The 22753-nt window shown below is 43.4% G+C and overlaps 1 protein-coding gene across 1 annotated transcript in view; it reads right to left on the bottom strand.

The window, feature by feature from the left end:
* LOC126272888 (uncharacterized) overlaps positions 1-22753 on the bottom strand; it is a 123643-nt gene that overhangs the window by 34655 nt on the left and 66235 nt on the right. The window contains exons 3-4 of the mRNA XM_049976143.1: positions 22625-22743; positions 11107-11284 (exon numbers count right to left, since the gene is read on the bottom strand). Of these exons, the coding sequence (XP_049832100.1) occupies positions 11107-11284; positions 22625-22743 (297 nt within the window). The remainder of the gene's footprint in view (positions 1-11106; positions 11285-22624; positions 22744-22753) is intronic.

Here is a 22753-nt window from a genome sequence, read left to right as displayed (position 1 = left end):
ATACCAAACAGTCTATTTCGTTTACAGCAATACGCATGTTTTCCTTCAGAGGCTCTTCATCTGCAACAATGTTTTCGGCTGGGAAGCGTCTTCGACAGGATCTGCACTTCCTTTAAACTTTCTGCACAACACGTACGTTTGCTGCAGGGACACATACACGGATCACCGTACTGTGCTCTCATCCTCTGATGCATTTCCAAAGATTTAACACCTTCGTTATTGAAAGAAGACACATCACTCTCCCGCCCCTGTTCAGGTCGACAGTGGGGAGGCTATTTTTGCATTGACACAGCTTCCTTTTCTGTGACGCAACAACAGGCTGGGGGGCTGTTTATCATTTGTTTGAATACAAAGCTAGCTCCTGCCAGCTGCATAAATCGATAGTACTTCAGGAATTTCATTATTTGAAAGTTTTCATTTGAAACACTCGCATATACTGAAAGGTTTCATGTTAATACGCAGGAGAATACACACTAGTACAGTTACATGCATCAAACCAGTCTTCAGACTGAAATCTATAACAACAAGTAAAAGGATCTGACAATTTCAGAATGTTTCATCAGGTGGACCTACACTAAATGGTTTGTAAAATCGAACAGTAACAAAGTACATCTTCATTTAATTTGTACGGCAATGCAGAATGTGACCCGCATGATCCTGAACTTAGTAAAACTGTTGCAGGCCATTATTTTTTAGAGAAGTTCACGTCGTTATCTATAACGGAATTTGTCATAAAACGAATGCAGGCACAGGTAGAAGAAAGGTCAAATTTTGATTCCATGTTTCCGCTCTAACCCTCCTCCTAACGTCAAACATAATTTTGCATTGTGCCAGTTTCAGCGTCCCCAGAAGCCTGGGATTTTAATAACAACAACAAAGTACACTATCTGTCTTAATTCAAATGGTTCAAATAGCTCTGAGCACTATGGGACTTAACATCCGAGGTCATCAGTCCCCTAGACTTAGAACTACTTAAACCTAACTAACCTAAGGACATCGCACACATCCATGCCCGAGGCAGGATTCGAACCTGCGACCGTAGCAGCAACGCGGTTGCGGACTGAAGCGCCTAGAACCGCTCGGCCATGCCTATCTTTATTTATATAAATGAAAAAGGTAAATGTTCAGTTGTTCAAAACCGTACATCTCAAAAATTCTTCAGCATTTGCTTTGAAATGTTGACATAAGGTTGCATTCTAATATGTGCGTGTTTTTTATATACCTACTGAAGCGCCGTATGTACACTGATGAGCCAAAACATTATGACCACTGCCCATCGCGAGGTTGACTACCTCCTAGTCATGTTGCGGGCACGTGACGCAGTAAGGAAAGTAGAAGCTGAAGAGAGACGAATGGGCAGTCATTTTAGCCAAGATACGAGCCACAAATGGGGAAATCCACCGATATAAGAGGTTCTGACAAAGGACACATTGTTGTGGCGCTGCGGCTGGAAACGAGAATCTCTGAAACGGCGAAGCTGGTCGCCTGTTGGCGTACTACTGTCTTGAGCACCTGTGGAAAATGTTCGAAGGATATTGAAACAACGAGTATGGCGTATGGTATTGGACGACCACGTCTCAGCACAAAACGGAGAGTTCGGAGGATAATCCGCTATGTACCCAGGATAGGCAGCGATCTGTGGCAGATCTGACGACACATTACAGTTCTAGTGCAGGCACAAGTGTTTGGGATCACACCGTTCAAAGGCCACTGTTGAACATGGAGCGCCACATCACACGACCCCTAACGTGTTTGTGTGTCAGCCCAGCGACATCGTAAGTTATGACTGCAGTGGGCACAGCATCACTGATTTTTCATCGTGGATTAATAGAAACGTATCACCTGTCGAATGAATCGCATTTCTTGTTACATCAGGTCGATGGTCGGGTCCTCACACACCGCCATCCAGGCTGACGACTGCACCGCGCCACAGATGTAGGCCGGTGATAGCAGAATTATGCTATGGGGTACATTCCGTTGGGCTTCCATGGGATCTTTGGTGGTAATCGATGGCATAATGACTGCACGCAACTACGTGAACATTATTGTGGACCACCTGCATCGCTTCGTGCTGGAAGTCTCTCCCTGTGGCGATGACATCTTCCAGTAGAATAACTGTTCATGTTGCAAGGTCAGAATCGTGCTGCAGTGGTTTCAGGGGCGTCATGGTGAACTCACATTGATGTCTTGACCAGCAAATGTGCCTGATCTGTACTCATTGGAACAGATGTCGGGCGCCAGCTGTCTGCCCGTAAACCACCAACCCGTAATTTTCGCTAATTACTTGACCTGTGCGGAGACTTCTGGAGCCACATACTTCTAGAATCCTGTCAACGACTTGTAGAATCCATGCCGAGCAGAATCTCTGCTGTACTGTGTTTGAAAAGTGGAACAACACGATATTAAACAGGTGGTCATGCGTGTATTCGATTGCAAAGTTGTGTCATAACTTTTCCGAGATTCAAGATTTTGATCAAATGAACATTTAAATCCATAGAAACAAAGATCCAAATACTCTTTTATTCAAACCTTAAATCTCCTAAGTATTTCACCTACAGCCATGATATTTCGGCACAACATGGCATTCGAATATATGCGCGTTTTTATGCGTACTTTCTAATATATGTAATATATAAATAAATACGTAATATATAAAGGGGAATTGTTACTAGGAAAAGTCTCGAAAAGTATTCGATCGATCTGATTCAAATTTTTACAAAAAAAAATGGTTCAAATGGCTCTGAGCACTAGGGGACTTAACATCTGAGGTCATCAGTCCCCTAGAACTTAGGACTACTTAAACCCAACTAAGTGCATCACACGCATCCATGCCCGAGGCAGGGTTCGAACCTGCGACCGTAGCAGTCGCGAGGTTCCGGATTGAAGCGCTTAGAACCGCTCGGCCACAGCTGCCGGCAAAATTTTTGCACAGACGTAGGCTGTATATTTTTAATGTTTGTAATATATAAATATGTATGTATAAATATTTTCATATAGTATTGAAACGTTGCTGGCAAACAGGAATGTTGTATTTATGACTTATCAGGTTGTGATTACAATACTATTGCAGAATTCGAATTTGCAACAACAATAGACAAGGCTCAAGGTTAGATTAGACCGAGGAGAGGGGGGGGGGGGGGTGATAGGAGATGGACAGAGGAGTGGGAGGAAATGAAAATGGAAAGCGGTAAGGGGGAGATAGGCAGAGAGAGGGAGCAAAAGGAGATGGAGAGACAGGGGAGGAGAATATGAGCAGAAAGAAGGGGGGGGACAGCCGCTTAGTATAGAGAGGAGGAAGGAGGAGGAGAGGGGCAAAGAGACAGAAAGGAGGACAGGAACAGAGAACAGAGACGGGGGTGGGTGTGGGAGAAGGAGAGTATGACGTGTATTCAATTACCATTTAAGACAAGTATACTTTGTCTTTTCTCCCTTTCCCATTTAACCAGATTCAGCTGTACTGTAATAATAATTTGTTTTCATCTTTGTTTCGTACATCACTTTAGCACAATATCCAAGAAATTATTATTCAGAAAAATACATCATCTGAAAAGAATTTGTCCGAGGATTTGGCATATACATAAACTAAACTAAACTCCACCCGAACAGGCCATGAAGCACCAACGGCACCGACCGACCGCCGTGTCATCCTCCCCACACGCGTCATAGGATGCGTATATGGAGGGGCATGTGGTCAGCACACCGCTCTCCCGGCCGTATGTCAGTTTACGAGACCGGAGCCCCTACTTAGGTTAGGTTAGGTTAGTAGCTCCTCAGTTTGCCTCACAACCGCTCAGTGCACCCCTAGTGTCAACAACGCTCGGCAGACCGGATGGTCACCAATCCAAGTGTTAGCCCAGCCCGACAGCGTTTAACTTCTGTGGTCTGACGGGAACCGGTGTTGCCACTACAGCAAGCCCGTTGGCTTGACAAATACATGCGTCATGCAATTAATACAAGAACTACAATAAAAACAAACCCTCAAAACTTCGACAAAGCCATAGTTTACAGTACATAAAATCAAGTGTGTTTTCATGAGTATCAGCATCTCAGTTAACACTACGGCTTTGAACACATGTCTGCAGACGTGAGTTTGTAAACTGGAAGGGGAGGAGAAGGGAATGCTGTCTCTTTCAGACGTTCCTGCCTACATTCGGAAAAGGTCAACCTTTCCGTCTGTGACGAGAAGTACACTACTGCACCTGCTTCCACTGTTCAAGTGCTGCAACACTTCCGGCTACGGAGGACAAGAGAGAACCGTGGGCATAGTGCTGGGCTCCAAAATACAGAGAGTGGCGCTTCAGCCTGTCTTAAAAATGATTCCTGCCCAAGTTGCAGAAGCTACCGCGGTGACCACAGTCGGCTTCTAAGCGCTTCTGAGCACTCGCCAACCACGTTACAAACCACGTCTCCACCCACGTCCACGACCATGTTCACAAACGCGTCATGTTCCTATGTGGGGACTGCCTGAATTAGTGCACCGGTAATAGCACGAGTTATTTCTCATCAGTTCTAATGTGTCAAACTCTCTCTTAGTATACAGCAACTGGCGTGTTCGTGGTTGTCTTCCGTATGAAAATCGATGACAAGCACGTGTAACGGTATGCAAAAGGAAAATATACAGTGAAGGATACTTTTTTTCTGTAATCAGTGTTCTGACTAGTTTGATGCGGCCCGTCACGAATTTCTCCCCCGCGCCAATTTCTTCATCTCAGAGTAACACCTGCATCCTAGGTCCTCAGTCTTTGCTGCACGGATTTCAATCTCTGTCTTCCCCTACAGCTTCTCCCCTCACTACTATACAATGCTGAGCTCCAACGAACATTCTCAGAAATGTCTTCCTCAGGTTAAGTCCTATGTTTGATACTAATAGACTCCTCATGGCCAGGAGTGGTCTTTGCTTCTTTTGTTCTGCTTTTTATGTCCTTCTTGCTTCTTCCGTCGTGGATTATTTTGCTTTTAACGTAGTAGAATTCCTTAATTTCGGCTTCTTCGTGATCGCCAATTTTCATGTTAAGTTTTCGCTATTCTCATTTCTTCTGCTTCTCATTATTTTTGCCATTTCCCCTTACTTTCAATCCCCCTTTCGACAGGTACAGTAATTCTTCTTCACTTTCACTAAAGATAATAACGTCATTAGCGAATCTTATCATTCATATCCTATAACCCTGAATTTTGATCCCACTCTTGAACCTTTCTTTTATTTCCGTCATTGCGTCTTCGTTGTGTAGATCGAACAGTAGGGGCGAAAGACTGCACCTCTGTCTTACACCCTTTTTAATCGCAGTATTTCGCACATGGTCTTTCAATCGAACGGCTCCCCCTTGTTCTTGCATGAACATTAACTGTGTTTTCCGATAGCTGCTAAGGATACTACCAGTTAGTAAATTTTGTTTATCCTCTGTAATCCCATTCCGATTCTCATTCGTTTTAGATACTTATCCAAACATGTGACAAATTGGATGAGTCATTTCCCATGTCTGATCGAGAAATAGCCGTTTTGTATTACCTTGTGAAGGGAAGGTCCCGGGTTTGGGTCCCACCTTAGCCATGGGACTGTTCTTTCTATTCGCTAATGTAGCAAATCATATATACATTACAGGTTTCTCGGAGCAGTTTAGTTCGCCCCGAGCTGTACTTACAAGACAAACAGCACCAAGTCAGAAGAGAGTCAAACTAAACCGGAAGAGTCACCCTAATAAAAGTATGGACACCCGGAACAGAAACAGTTTTAACCATTGTACTACAGTAAGTAATCCCCCGACAAGTGCCAAGCGAGTATCACGTAAAGAATGTGCTGTCTTAGTATCCGTACAGTGAATGTAAGACCAGGGGCCACTGCAGAACCCATATTACCCGAAGTGCTCCGCACGTTCAATGGAATCCGTGTTAGCCACAATAAAGTACGCGTGTTAGCGATCTTTGTCTCATCATGTTCGACGAGCTGCCACCGAGAATGGCTACACGTTACTTCTACTACATATTTTTGTTAATGTAAAACCCGTGTCCCACAAGCCAGGGACTCAGTAATCCACGAAGAACATTAGGACCCCCTGAATGTATCTCTCACTCTGCAGTGGAGTGTTGCTACCACATCAAATCTGTGTGCCACTCCGGGACTCGAACCCGAAATCTACCTTTTGTGCCTGGACAGCTCGAATAAGAAAAAGAACGTCTGATATTAAGGAATATACAAATACAATCTTCCTATTCTCAACGAACGGCGACAGTTGTTAACAGTGACAAAACGACTTTTAAACAAAAGACCACTGTTAACAACTGGCGCCCTTCGTTGAGAATAGAAAGATTGGATTTTCATATTCCTTAATATCCGGCTTACTGGAGGCAGAGAACTAGCTCTTACTGGAGGCAGAGAACTATCTGCGATTACACAAGCGTAGGGACAGCAATCGGCTATATTCAGTCGGGGCGACTCTGCGCAGTCTCGATTCCTTCGTACTGAAGATAATCCAGAGAGTAGTAGATACCTGTGTGAGGTTTCAAAATTCGAGGCATGGTCTGTTTATTCGATAACGCCAGATACCGTATTTAACGTGAAAATGCCAGCTGCTTGTGGCAAGAAATGTTTTTCAAAGAAGACAGGTAGCATTATTTCCGCAGCTCTCAGCTGTCTTAGATCACACATATTTGGTACATGACTGCTTAGTAACTTTTCCGTCATAGTTCAACAGTGGTACATCGAACATGTTTGGGATATGATTTCCCTTTGGTGCTTTGCAGATTTGTATACTAGCTGCATGGAGAAAAACCTCCTCCAGAACTTACCCAGGTCTTTTTTAATTTTATTACGGCTTTTAGAGGGACTACTTCACTTTGCACTGAATTATCATAGTCGGAGATCATCTGGAGTTCCACTATCTTTTTTTATTGCCGCCACCCAATGTAAGTTGAAGAATAAATGATCATCATAATAAAATAACAGGAATCACAGGTCGTGTGCAAAAGGTTCAAGTGTTCGTTCTTCCCACGAGCAGTTCGAGAATGAAAGGTAGGGAAATAGTGTTAATGTGCGATATTGCAGTGGCTGTATTGTGAAGAAGAATGCTTGCATATCCGAAACAACATTGCATTGTTCTACACCACTGGCCATTAAAATTGCTACATCAAGAAGAAATGAAGATGAAAAACGGGTATTCATTGGACAAATATATTACACTAGAACTGACATGTGATTACACTTTCACGAAATTTGAATGCATAGATCCTGAGAAATCGGTACCCAGAACAACCACCTCTGGCGGTAATAACAGCCTTGATACGCCAGGGCATTGAGTCAAACAGAGCTTGGATGGCGTGTACAGGTACAGCTGCCCATGCAGCTTCAACACGATACCACAGTTCATCAAGAGTAGAGACTGGCGTATTGTGGCGAGCCAGTTGCTCGGCCACCATTGACCTGGCGTTTTCAGTTGCAGAGAGATCTGGAGAATGTGCTGGCCACGGCAGCAGTCGAACATTTTCTGTATCCAGAAAGGCCCGTACAGGACCTGCAACATGCGGTCGTGCATTATCCTGCTGAAATCTAGGGTTTCGCAGGGATCGAATGGTGGGTTGAGCCACGGGTTGTGACACATATAAAATGTAACGTCCATTGTTCAAAGTGTCGTCAATGCGATCAAGAGGTGACCGAGACGTGTAACCAATGGCACCCCATACCATCAAGCCGGGTGGTACGCCAGTATGGCGATGACAAATACACGCTTCCATTGTGCGTTCACCGCGGTATCGCCAAGCACGGATGTGTCCATCATGATGCTGAAAATAGAACCTGGATTCATCTGAAAAAATGACGTTTTGCCATTCGTGCACCCAGGTTCGTCTTTGAGTACACCATCGCAGGCGCTCCTGTCTGTGATGCAGCGTCAAGGGTAACTGGTCTAGGCCATGGTCTAGGAGCTGATAGTCCATGCTGCTGCAAACGTCGTGCAGATGGTTGTTGTCCTGAAAACATCCCCATCTGTTGACTCAGAGATCGAGTCGTGGCTGCACGATCCGTTACAGCCATGCGGATAAGATTCCTTTCATATCGACTGCTAGTGATACGAGGCCGTTGGGATCCAGCATGGCGTTCCGTTTTACCCTCCTGAACCCACCGATTCCATATTCTAACAGTTATTGGATCTCGACCAACGCGATCAACAATGTCGCGATACGATAAACCGCAATCGCGATAGGCTACAATCCGACCTTTATTAAAGTCGGAAACGTGATGGTACGCATTTCTCCTCCTTACACGAGGTATCATAACAACATTTCACCAGGCAACGCCGGTCAACTGCTGTTTATGTATGAGAAATCGGTTGGAAACTTTCCTCATGTCAGCACGTTGTAGATGTCGCCACAGACGCCAACCTTGTGTGAATGCTGTGAAAAGCTAATCATTTGAATATCACAGCATCTTCTTCCTGTCAGTTAAATTTCGCGTCTGTAGCACGTCAACTTCATGGTGTAGCAATTTGATTGGCCAGTAGTGTACTTAGGAACACAGGCTCTGTAATATCGTATTTATCGGCCAATACCATGTAGCGTCTTTCAGTTAAAAAATGTCCTTCCACGTATGGGAGCTACACAACGTGTAGTCTTGCCGTGACTCGTTCACGGATAGCCAAAGCGGTTAAGGCGACCGCTCGCGAAAAGCGGAAAGTCCGCGTTCGATTCCCAGTCTGGCACAAATTTTCGTTGTTGTCATTCCCTTGTACGGCTGATGCTTGTTCCAGCACGTAAGTCTGAATTGCAGAGTAGTGATGCAGATGTAGATCGTTTCTGTGGCTTGGAGCGTGTAAAATATTACGTGGACGCAACTCCCATTATCTCACCAACGAGCGTGACGTCAAGTTATGCTTGTTAACACCGCAGCAAACAGTAACGAGCAGATATGATAAACTCACTCAGCAAATCATAAGTTTGTGGAAGATATGCACGACCAAACCCCTTATTAGTTCTGACGCATACAATGATAAGTTATCAGCTAATTATGTCTCAACTGAAGGCTTCAAGTATCACTTATCCGTTAATATCGCCGCGCTGCACGTCCAATAAGTCTAAAGCAGAATCATGATCTCATTCCAGAATGAGATTTTCACTCTGCAGTGGAGTGTGCGCTGATATGGAACTTCCTGGCAGATTAAAACTGTGTGCCCGACCGAGACTCGAACTCGGGACCTTTGCCTCTCGCGGGCAAGTGCTCTACCATCTGAGCTACCGAAGCACGACTCACGCCCAGTACTCACAGCTGTACTTCTGCCAGTACCTCGTCTCCTACCTTCCAAACTAACACTAGTTCTGCAAGGTTCGCAGGAGAGCTTCTGTAAAGTTTGGAAGGTAGGAGACGAGGTACTGGCAGAAGTAAAGCTGTGAGTACCGGGCGTGAGTCGTGCTTCGGTGGCTCAGATGGTAGAGCACTTGCGCGCGAAAGGCAAAGGTCCGAATTCGAGTCTCGGTCGGGCACACAGTTTTAATCTGCCAGGAAGTTTCATGATCTCATTATTTTCTTGGATTTCGTGCAGTGTAGGAAATTGTAACTTGAAGCCCATACTGCATGGCTCTTACTTCCTGGTTGTTCGTCTACCTCGGAGAAAATTAACCAACGCATTTGTCATTATTTCTTAGTGACCTTAATTTTCTCGTACAGATGGTGATTTTCGATATCACTAGTAGATCTATTGTCACACAATTTTAGATTATCTGTAAGGGGGCGAATTAGATGGAAACAAAATAATTTCCTCGAGAGAAATAAAAAACGAAATTCACACAAAAAACTGCTTGCTCAGTAGTCCAGACTACGGTTCGGTAATCGAAAAAACTGTAGCTGCAACTTAAATTTTTTCACGGCAGTGTAGGTATATTTAAAACTGAAAGAAACTATTTATCAAATTAATAGATGGGGATGTAGGTCAAGGAAAATAAGAAAAAAGCGATGACCTTTGGCTTCTTGTTTGACCTTCAGAGTCGCCGGACTCCATTACATGACGTTTCCGCACCCTCGGTGTTTCCCGAACCTCCTGGTCAATACTGAAAGCTATTGAGTCTGCCATAACACTCACTGTAACGACGTATCGTAATAGCTATTCAGTCTCATTGGTTGGGGGAACAGATTGATTTCTCTATTTCAGTATGAGTGTGTATGTGTGTGTGTGTGTGTGTGTGTGTGTGTGTGTACGTAAATATATTATGGAAATACTTTCAAAAATATACGTGTTTAATAACTATTAACTATTACTGGAGAAGCGTTATGTGTGTATCATAATGGAGTTCTAAGCTCAGTTCCCGTTCTTGCAGAAAAATAATAATGAATTACTGATGGGTCCGCCTTTTTGCTGGTACACAAATCATTGTTTCGTTTTATCACTCAAATATGTTTCACTACCATTGTGGCATCCTCTATGGCTTCTTTTTATTTTTCTGAAATACATACTTACAGATTATTTTTACGTTAAGGAATATAATGCATCGGATTTTGTTGTCATTTAAACTGCGTGTGCACTTTTATTTTACATTGTGTGCGACCTGTGGCTGCCAACCAAAATCAACCACAGTTCTAAATTAGCACACTACGTCGTGATGGATGTTAGAAAGTCGTCTGCACTGATTTTTTGTTTATGATCCGATATTTAAATTATATGTTCTGGTAAAATTCATGGCGCATGCCCTTTTTGGACACGCCAATGCACTATTTTGCTGGTCCTTAGCTGTGCCAAGTTAGTTTTTATGTACGAGATGTTTTTTGTGTAGTTGAGCTGAACCTGTGGACATTTGATAAAACTTTTGTGAAGCTTAGGTATGGTGAACTATTTCATGTAGTTTGTTATTCGTGGATTATGTTTCGTATTGTAACATCAAATCTACACGCTCACAAAACCAAATAAAAAGAACAATACAAACGAACCCCAGGGCGTCCACACCAAGAAATTTACCAAAGATTCACAACAGTACAATAAATCCCAGGGATCTTTGAGAGAGTTGTGGACTCACTCTCACGTGTTTCAGTTTGACCCAAAAGGTTTGAGAAACCCTGTAGATTTAACAATAGGGGCGAGAGACTACATCCCTATCTTAATCGTTTCTAAGGCATACAGTTGTGTGACTCACCAGCTCTGCCTGAGAGGATATATCGAGCGTCAGGTCCATTCCCGACGGGCCGGCTCCCACGACTACAACCCTACGACCTTTAAAGAGTGATGGCACTCGGTAGTCGTGGCTGTGCGTCTGACGACCTCTGAACTTCTCTGATCCTGGAAGGGACGGCACGAATGGCAGAAAATAGTGTCTGAAAGAAAAAGAAAAAGGAGTAAAAGGAAAGCAGGTCTACATTTACGTTCCACTATGAATTATTCATAAATCGACAAACAGAATTTGACAAAATGAAATATATACTTCGTAAAAGTAGTCTACTCTTTGTTACAAAATTCATATTATAGACACCAGTAAGAAATCAGTTAACAGTTTTTCCTTTTTGTCTGCGATACTCTAACATATTACTTTTTTATTTATTTTTTTTCAACGATACTCTTACGAAATTTAGAAGACTTCGGACGTTTTCCGCTTCGGACACTTTTCATTTCCAATAACAGTTTGTTACCACTCGATTCAGGCCCTACATAGCAGAATTTGCTACTGCACGGGCGTGCTGTGACCCATGACTAATCAGTAGCCCGTTACGAATCCTGGTGACAGAAGAAACTTTGACAGATGATATTTGCCCGGCAAGTGCAAATGTGGTGGCATAAAGTTCGCGATCACCAGATTTGGTGCCAATATACTGCATTAAATTCAAAATCTCTCTGCAGTGTCTCACGGACTGAGTGCATGTGTGACTGTGGATGGTTGCTTGTCTGTCGAATGCCGCGCGGGATTAGCCGAGCGGTCTGAGACGCTGCAGTCATGGACTGTGCGGCTGGTCCCGGCGGAGGTTCGAGTCCTCCCTCGGGCATGGGTGTGTGTGTTTGTCCTTAGGATAATTTAGGTTAAGTAGTGTGTAAGCTTTGGGACTGACGACCTTAGCTGTTAAGTCCCATAAGATTTCACACACATTTGAACATTTTTTTCTGTCGAATGGGAGAATTCAAGGTCGGCGGCCCTTTTGGTGCCATTCGAGAGGAGTGAGCTATGAGCTGGCAGTGAGTTTTGCCCTCTCTCTTCTATTACCATCATACAAAACAAACATAACACCATACTCTGCACGTATTCGCTGTGGCTACCTACACTCAAGAGACGAACTTACGATATAATTCCCGGGCACTGTGAGGAAACAGCCCATTGCGCATGGAGGAAGGAAAGCCTTTCACATTAGGCGGCTGAACACAGCTCTCGGGATCTCCCATCTCTACGACTCTTTACAAGACGTTTCATCAGCACGGTGCTATCTTTAGGTGCTCATACTTTATTATAATTTAGTGATTTACACATTCGTTTCAGATGAGACGTTTCTGGTTGTTATGCCACAGATTAGGTGACGCAATGTCAGGAAAGTGTAACATAAATTAATTTACGTCATCTGACAGCTTGTACAACGAGTAATAACCTAACTTACGGATTGTGGTAGTACATGTTCTATTTCTCGCAATCTGAACATATCCATGCATGTCTGAGGACATTGCAGAATGCATGGTAAAAAAATCAGGTAATGCAGTTCGTAGTATTTCATGCATCTCTGAAGGACGTTGCAGAGTGCATTGTAAAAAAACAGGCACAGCAATATAGTCTATGTAATCAACACAGTCTCTGTTTAATCATAGCTAACTGCGACAGAATGTTCATAGTGCAATAGGGTTGCGTGCGAACAGAACATTTATTCAAAATTTTATAAAGGCAATTGTACTCTGATGTGAATAATTCATTCTGCAATGAATGAAGTGTTAATGTTATGTCAGCGACAGAACCAAATACATTTCATATGTGTTAAATATTTACCAAGTTCAAATTCTAATAAATTACAAATGTATTGTATGTGGAGTAATGTCCGCTCGGCTTCTCCTGAAGTATTCTGGTTGCTAAATACAATACGTCCACTGTTCCATTGTATGATTAAAACTTACAACAACAAAAAATCAAATAAGTGCACCTCCTTCTTACTCATATGTTTATATATTTGCCTTCATATACAAATGTCCCCCCCCCCCCCCCCATGAACCATGGACCTTGCCGTTGGTGGGGAGGCTTGCGTGCCTCAGAGATACAGATAGCCGTACCGTATGAACAACCACAACGGAGGGGTATCTGTTGAGAGGCCAGACAAACGTGTGGTTCCTGAAGAGGGGCAGCAGCCTTTTCAGTAGTTGCAAGGGCAACAGTCTGGATGATTGATTGATCTGACCTTGTAACAATAACCAAAACGGCCTAGCTGTGCTGGTACTGCGAACGGCTGAAAGCAAGGGGAAACTACGGCCGTAATTTTTCCCGAGGGCATGCAGCTTTACTGTATGATTAAATGATGATGGCGTCCTCTTGGGTAAATTATTCCGGAGGTAAAATAGTCCCCCATTCGGATCTCCGGGCGGGGACTACTCAAGAGGATGTCGTTATCAGGAGAAAGAAAACTGGCGTTCTACGGATCGGAGCGTGGAATGTCAGACCCCTTAATCGGGCAGGTAGGTTAGAAAATTTAAAAATGGAAATGGACAGGTTAAAGTTAGATATAGTGGGAATTGGGTGAAGTTCGGTGGCAGGAGGAACAAGACCTATGGTCAGGTGACTACAGGGTTTTAAACACAAACTCAAATAGGGGTAATGCAGGAGTAGGTTTAATAATGAATAGAAAAATAGGAATGCGGGTAAGCTACTACAAACAGCATAGTGAACGCATTATTGTGACCAAGATAGATATGAAGCACACACCTACTACAGTGGTACAGGTTTATATGTCAACTAGCTCAGCAGATGACGAAGAAATTGAAGAAATGTATGATCAAATAAAAGAAATTATTCAGATAGTGAAGGGAGATGAAAATTTAATAATCATGGGTGACTGGAATTCGGCAGTAGGAAAAGGGAGAGAAGGAAACGTAGTAGGTGAATATGGACTGGGGCAAAGAAATGAAAGAGGAAGCCGCATGGTAGAATATTGCACAGAGCGCAACTTAGTCATAGCTAACACTTGGTTTAAGAATCATGAAAGAAGGTTGTATACGTGGAAGAACCCTGGAGATACTAAAAGGTATCAGATAGATTATATAATGGTAAGACAGAGATTTAGGAAACAGGTTTCAAATTGTGAGACATTTCCAGGGGCAGATGTGGACTCTGATCACAATCTATTGGTTATGACCTGTAGATTAAAACTGAAGAAACTGCAAAAAGGTGGAATTTAAGGAGATGGAACCTGGATAAACTGAAAGAACCAGAGGTTGTACAGAGTTTCAGGGAGAGCATAAGGGAACAATTGTTAGGAATGGGGGAAATAAATACAGTAGAAGAAGAATGGGTAGCTTTAAGGGATGAAGTAATGAAGGCAGCAGAGGATCAAGTAGGTAAAAAGACGAGGGCTAGTAGCAATCCTTGGGTAACAGAAGAAATATTGAATTTAATTGATGAAAGGAGAAAATATAAAAATGCAGTAAATGAAGCAGGCAAAAAAGAATACAAACGTCTCAAAAATGAGATCGACAGGAAGTGCAAAATGGCTAAGCAGGGATGGCTAGAGGACAAATGTAAGGATGTAGAGGCTTATCTCACTAGGGGTAAGATAGATACTGCCTACAGGAAAATTAAAGAGACCTTTGGAGATAAGAGAACCACTTGTATGAACATCAAGACCTCAGATGGAAACCCAGTTCTAAGCAAAGAAAGGAAAGCAGAAAGGTGCAAGGAGTATATTGAGGGTCTATACAAGGGCGATGTACTTGAGGATAATATTATGGAAATGGAAGAGGATGTAGATGAAGATGAAATGGGAGATACGATTCTGCGTGAAGAGTTTGACAGAGCACTGAAAGACCTGAGTCGCAACAAAGCTCCGGGTGTAGACAACATCTCATTAGAACTACTGACAGCCTTGGGAGAGCCAGTCCTGACAAACTCTACCATCTGGTGAGCAAGATGTATGAGACAGGCGAAATACCCTCAGACTTCAAGAAGAATATAATAATTCCAATCCCAAAGAAAGCAGGTGTAGACAGATGCGAAAATTACCGAACAATCAGTTTAATAAGCCATAGCTGTAAAATACTAACACGAATTCTTTACAGACGAATGGAAAAACTAGTAGAAGCCGACCTCGGGGAAGATCAGTTTGGATTCCGTAGAAACACTGGAACACGTGAGGCAATACTGACCTTATGACTTATCTTAGAAGAAAGATTAAGGAAAGGCAAACCTACGTTTCTAGCATTTGTAAACTTAGAGAAAGCTTTTGACAATGTTGACTGGAATACTCTCTTTCAAATTCTGAAGGTGGCAGGGGTAAAATACAGGAAGCGAAAGGCTATTTACAATTTGTACAGAAATCAGATGGCAGTTATAAGAGTCGAGGGACATGAAAGGGAAGCAGTGGTTGGGAAAGGAGTGAGACAGGGTTGTAGCCTCTCCCCGATATTATTCAATCTGTATATTGAACAAACAGTAAAGGAAACAAAAGAAAAATTCGGAGTAGGTATTAAAATCCATGGAGAACAAATAAAAACTTTGAGGTTCGCCGATGACATTGTTATTCTGTCAGAGACAGCAAAGGACTTGGAAGAGCAGTTGAACAGAATGCACAGTGTCTTGAAAGGAGGATATAAGATGAACATCAACAAAAGCAAAACGAGGATAATGGAATGTAGTCGAATTAAGTCGGGTGTTGCTGAGGGAATTAGATTAGGTTCAAAATGGCTCTGAGCACTATGGGACTTAACATCTGTGGTCATCAGTCCCCTAGAACTTAGAACTACTTAAACCTAACTAACCTAAGGACGTCACACACATCCATGCCCGAGGCAGGATTCGAACCTGCGACCGTAGCAGTCGCGCGGTTCCGGACTGAGCGCCTAGAACCGCGGGACCACCGCGGCCGGCATTAGATTAGGAAATGAGACACTTAAAGTAGTAAAGGAGTTTTGCTATTTGGGGAGCAAAATAACTGATGATGGTCGAAGTAGAGAGGATATAAAATGTAGACTGGAAATGGCAAGGAAAGCGTTTCTGAAGAAGAGAAATTTGTTAACATCGAGTATAGTTTTTAGTGTCAGGAAGTCTTTTCTGAAAGTATTTGTACGGAGTGTAGCCATGTTTGGAAGTGAAACATGGACGATAAATAGTTTGGACAAGAAGAGAATAGAAGCTTTCGAAATGTGGTGCTACAGAAGAATGCTGAAGATTAGATGGGTAGATCACATAACTAATGAGGAAGTATTGAATAGGATTGGAGAGAAGAGAAGTTTGTGGCACAACTTTACAAGAAGAAGGGACCGGTTGGTAGGACATGTTCTGAGGCATCAAGGGATCACCAATTTAATATTGGAGGGCAGCGTGGAGGGTAAAAATCGTAGAGGGAGACCAAGAGATGACTACACTAAGCAGATTCAGAAGGATGTAGGTTGCAGTAGGTACTGGGAGATGAAGAAGCTTGCACAGGATAGAGTAGCATGGAGAGATGCATCAAACCAGTCTCAAGACTGAAGACCACAACAACAACAACAACATACAAATGTCCCACACCATTAGGTTCAAAATTATGAACTCGAAAGAGGATCCTAAACTGAGTATTTTGATTTACGTAACCAGAATATTCCATGAAGTTTCAGGATTTCTACCAGCTGCAATATTGCAACCTCAAGGAACACTCGTTACGGGGCGAAAACGTAAAGTTCCAGAAGGAACCAACTGTCAGATATGAATGTTTCAACTCGTATGCTGCCTTGAATGAACAAGACATCTGAGGCATATGTTTGGAAACTATTCAGGTTTAACCAACTTCGCTCTTCTAGTCTGTATGGTGTCCACAGACTTTTTTTTGTTTTTCTTTCAACGAAATTTTAATTTGTTCACAAATTGCCACTCCTTCTAAACTTTTCACACTAATTAAGACCAATGTTCAATGGTCAAAGGCCGAATGTACTTCTGACCAAAACGCGATACTGATAGCTGAAGTCAAAGGTTTTTGTTAATCATGCCTTTTGCGCTCTTCTGATAATATTTCCATTGGAATTGTCATCCTGTAACACATACTTCTTTATATTTAACTTTGAAGTGGAGTAACAGTTTTCATAGATTTAGCTGTAATTTTTTTAACACAAAGAAATATTTTCTTCAGAATTTTCACGCCCTAATGAGCTGAACTTCCAAAACCAGTGAAACACGTATTTTCGGCTTTATAACAGAAAAGTCAAAGACAAATTTTTATAGGTGCAGCTTCAAAAATACTTCAGTAATCCTTTAATAAGAAGCATTTAAAAAACATTTTCTCCCACTTTACCCTCTTAATACTTGACTTTCCAAAAACGGTGAAACACTTACTTTTTGTAATTTTGACTGAGAAACCAAATACCAGTTTCCGTAGTTCTTTCTTCAAAATTGCCTTAATAGGGCACATTTTCAAAAAGCACTTCATCCCTTATGTCACCCCCTTAGGAGTGGAACTTCGAGAAATCCCTTCTTAAACAATAGCTACAGTATAATAACGACACCCTCTCCAAATATCAAGTTTCCATCCTCAGCGGCTTCGGCTAGGCGATGAGTAGTCAGTGATTCAGTCTGGCTCTATTTCACCCACTTAGGGGCCGATTTTCCAAAACCAGTCAAAAAACATTTATTTCTTTTCTAACCGAGAAGCCAAATACCACTTTTCATAGATTTAGCTTTAAAATGCTTTCACAATGAAATCTTTTCATTCATTTGACCCCCTATTTCGCCCATTCATTACTCAGTGCTATTCCGAAACGTACAGTACAACACGATGGAACAGTACTGGTACAGTTTCCCAGAGCTCATTGACAAGCACGTTGCAACGCTCTCGCTGCTGAAAGGCTATACAGGGAACAGTTTCCTAAAAGTCACTTCCTAAAGTCATTTGTGTAAGAGGTCCCGGTGGATATGGAGCTGGAATTAGTTGCCGGAATTGTAACTGCCTGTGATGTGATTTGAAACACGCCATGTATATTTGTTAGGGTGCGTCAGAATCTTGTTCGCCGATGTCAAGCTTTTTTGTCAATGAAGATATTTGCAGTTAACTGTAACTAATGTAAATAAAAAGATACACAATAACGTATTTTGACACCTATCAACTATTTAAGCTGGCTTCTCTGATCGCAGGTTCTCTACCTCAAATTGTTCAGTGGAGCAGTGTTCTATTAAATTTTTGCACGCTCTTATGGAAACACAATGTGTATGAAGATAATAAACATCTTTCTGGTGCACCAATCTGCCGCTACCTTGAACAAACAATAAAACATTGTCTCTGAAAAGTGCAGGATGGAGTTCGACCTTAGTTTAAAGTGAATGACTGGTTGTCGGAGATGGAATATTATTAGTTGTAGGACATGTACCTTATAGTATGAAGCACCGGTATGTGCCACCCAAAACTAAATGTACTGAGCAAAGATTCGTAACTGGCCTCATCCAGACTGGAGGAAATGTATAATCATTTCAAGAAACTAAGAAGATACCACAGAGAAATGACCCAGGTTCTCGACAAAGAATTGTTCAGACAGTACGAGTAAGTTATAAACTATTATGGCTGGCTGGCCGTAACTTTTATTGAATGCTGGACTACAGTTCAAAGTGACACTGACATCTGAACCTACTTGTCGACATGGCAGTCAAATCTCTGTAAAGAACGATTAGAACTTTCTACTAATTCTTCAATTCGTTGACGACAGGAAGCAGCACCTTGGTCATGGAGCCATTCGAGAACTGCTGAGTGAACGTCATCTTCGTCGGAAGATCTCTTTCTCCACAGAGGTTATTTCAGTTTGTATAAAGGACGACCAAAAGGTTTCCGTTTGAGAGCTTTGCTGCAGTGCATATGCAACATAGCACGACTTCGATGCTGTTACACTGAAGAGCCAAAGAAACCGGTACACCTGCCTAATACCGTGTATGGCCCCCGAGAGCACACAGAAGTGCCGCATGCACTCGACTAATGTCCGAAGTAGTGCTGGAGGGAACTGACACCATGAATCCTGCAGGGCTGTCCATACACCCGTAAGAGTAGGAGGGGGTGGAGATCTCTCCTGAACAGCACGTTGCAAGACATTCCAGATATGCTCAGTAACGTTCATGTCTGGGGAGTTTGGTGGCCAGCGGTAGTGGTTAAACTCTGAAGTGTGTTCCTGGAGCCATTCTGTAGCAATTCTGGACATTTGGGGTGTCGCACTGTCCTGCTGGAATTGCCCAAGTCCGTCGGAACGCACAATGGACTTGAGTGGATGCAGGTGATCAGACAGGACGCTTACGCACGTGCCATCTTTCATAGTCGTATCTAGACGTATCACGGGTCCCATATCACTCCAGCTTCACACGCCCCACACCATTACAGACCCTCCACCAGCTAGAACAGTCCCCTGCTGACATGTAGGGTCCATGGGTTCATGAAGTTGTCTCCATAACCGTACACGTCCATCCCCCCGACATAATTTGAAGCGAAACAGGTCCGACAAGGGAACTTGTTTCCAATCATCAACAGTCCATTGTCATTGTTGACTGGTCCAGGCGAGGTGTAAAGCTTTCTCTCGTGCAGTCATCAAGGATACATGAGTGAGCCTTCGGCTCTGCAACCCCATATCGATGATGTTTCGTTGAATGGTTCGTACGCTGACACTTGTTGATGGCCCAGCACTGAAATCTGCAGCTTTTTCGGAAGGGTTGCACTTCTGTCACAATGAACGATTCTCTTCAGTCGTCGTTGGTCCCGTTCTTGCAGGATCTTTTTCCGGGCGCAGAGATGTCTGGGATCCGATGTTTCACTGGATTCCTGATATTCACGGTAAACTCGTGAAATGGCCTTAAGGGAAAATCCCCACTTCATACCAGCTTCTTAGCTTCTTTGGCGGTTCAGTGTACGTGAACACCGATATGTAGGCAAGGGATTAGTGTAGCATTCTTGTCCTTCCGATGTACGTGCGGTAAATGCGGGAAAGTGAACTAGGCGATGTCATTACCAGATGCGTCCAAACAGGACCGACGTGCCGTTATTCTTTTCTTTTGGCAGCCGAAAGACAAACACAGGAAGACATCCGCCAGAGAATGAAGAATGTGTATGGGGCAGCAATTCTGTCGAAACGGTGCATAAGTTACGTGGTGGTCGCAAGTCGACAAGAGACGTCGGTCGATCTGGGAAGCCAGCAGGAGTTACACCAACTGAAGTGAGAGGCACTCGAGCACCTGCTGTGTATTCCTAAATTTTCCGCATGCGATTATCACGCCTTCTGTCCTTAAAAAATGCCGTGAAGTATCGTCGATTCCTGTCGGACTAAGATGTGCTGCAAGCAGTTGCGGACTACTTCACGTAGCAGGACACGGTGTTCTACCCAACGGGTATCTTCAACCTGGTGCGTCAGTGGTACGATGGTGTCAGTGTTTCCAGCGATTTTGCACGACTGGCTCATAGATTCTGGACAGTCATCCGTACCACAGCACAAGTACACTACTGGCCGTTAAAATTGCTACACCAAGAAGAAATGCAGATGATAAACGGGAATCATTGGACATTATACAAGAACTGATATGTGATTACATTTTCACGCAATTGGGGTGCATGGATCCTGAGAAATCAGTACCCAGAACAACCACCTCTGGCGGTAATAACAGCCTCGCAACGCCTGGGAATTGAGTCAAACAGAGCTTGGATGGCGTGTACAGGTACAGCTGCCCATGCATCCTCAACACGATACCACAGTTCATCAAGAGTAGTGACTAGCGTATTGTGACGAGCCAGTTGCTCGGCCACCATTGACCAGACGTTTTCAATTGGTGAGAGATCTGGAGAATGTGCTGGTCAGGGCAGCAGTCGAACATTTTCTGTATCCAGAAAGGCCCGTACAGGACCTACAGCATGCGGTCGTGCATTATCCTGCTGAAATGTAGGGTTCCGCAGGGATCGAATGAAGGTTAGCGCCACGGGTCGTAACACATCTGAAATATGACGTCCACTGTTCAAAGTACCGTCAATGCGAACAAGAGGTAAACGAGACGTGTAACCAACGGCACCCCATACCATCACGCCGGGTGATACGCCAGTATGGCGATGACGAATACATGCTTCCAAAGTGCGTTCACCGCGATGTCGCCAAACACGGACGAGACCATGATGATGCTGTAAACAGAACCTTTATTCATCCGAAAAAATGACGTTTTGCCATTCGTGCACCCAGGTTCGTCGTTGAGTACACCATCGCAGGCGCTCCTGTCTGTGATGTAGGGTCAAGGGTAACCGCAGCCATGGTCTCCGATCTGATAGTCCATGCTGCTGCAAACGTCTTCAAACTGTTCGTGCAGATGGTTGTTGTCTTGCAAACGTCCCCATCTGTTGACTCAGGGATCAAGACGTGGCTGCAGGATTCGTTACAGCCATGCGAATAAGATGCCTGTCATCTCGACTTCTAGTGATACGAGGCGGTTGGGATCCAGCACGGCGTTCCGTATTACCCTCCTGAACCCGCCGATTTTCCATATTCTGCTAACAGTCATTGGATCTCGATCAACGCGATGAGCAATGTCGCGATACGATAAACCACAATCTCGATAGGCTACAATCCGACCTTTATCAAAGTCGGGAACGTGATGGTATGCATTTCTCCTCCTTACACGAAGTATCACAAAAACGTTTCACCAGGCAACGCCGGTCAACTGCTGTTTGTGTATGAGAAATCGGTTGGAAACTTTCCTCATGTCAGCACGTTGTAGCTGTAGCCACTGGCAGCAACCTTGTGTGAATGCTCTGAAAAGCTAATCATTTGCATATCACAGCATCTTGTTCCTGTCAGTTAAATTTCTAGTCTGTAGCACGTCATCGTCGTGGTGTAGCAATTTTAATGGCCAGTAGTGTGTGTTAATCTGAAACTTGGAACACGTCTCTCTTTTGTGCAATGACCTTAGGTAGGACCACACGTGTTACTTAATCCCTGAGGTCCCTACGTAGAATTTGAGATGGTGCTCCATCGTGAGAGGAAGATTTGTCTATAAGCACTCGACCCCTTAAACGTGAACTGTACACCTCATAGTGCACATGACAAAGGTGTAAAGTAGTGATGGAGCAGCAGTTACATTCCTGTGATAAACAACGGGCGATGGAACCATATTGTATTAAACCGAGAGTTTAATGTCGTAAATGGCTTATGAAGTACTGGAGGCATTAAGGCTGTTGGTCGTCACTTTCACGATTTGTTCTTGGCTTAAGTTCTTGCTATAAACTGTAAATATTCTTTTCCGATGGTTAGATACTCATCCCAAAGTATTCAACTTAGGATTCTCTAGCATTTGTGTAATTTTTCACCCCTCTACGCGTACAAAAAATGAAAAAGCCTCCTTCCTGGTTATTGCTTTTTCCTCATCTTACACTAGTAAATAACTGCTAGGCAGACCGTACTGAGCGAAAAGAAGATGTTATGAATATAAAAACAAACTGATTTCTTTCATAACGTGCGCCAACGTTACATGCTACAAGCGTCCAAAAGTACTATCGTTTGTTACTTACCCATTACAAACCATGACAGCGTCAAACTCGTGGACAGTTTCTTCCCCCGAAGCAAGATTTTTCACTGTCACATCCCAGACGGCATCTCGAGGGTTAACGAGAGTAACCACATGCTGAAACTGATAAATG

This window comes from Schistocerca gregaria, chromosome 5 (genome assembly GCF_023897955.1).
Source record: "Schistocerca gregaria isolate iqSchGreg1 chromosome 5, iqSchGreg1.2, whole genome shotgun sequence".
NCBI lineage: Eukaryota > Metazoa > Arthropoda > Insecta > Orthoptera > Acrididae > Schistocerca > Schistocerca gregaria.
Note: the sequence above shows the minus strand (reverse complement) of the source record. Positions and strands in the feature narration are given on the sequence as shown.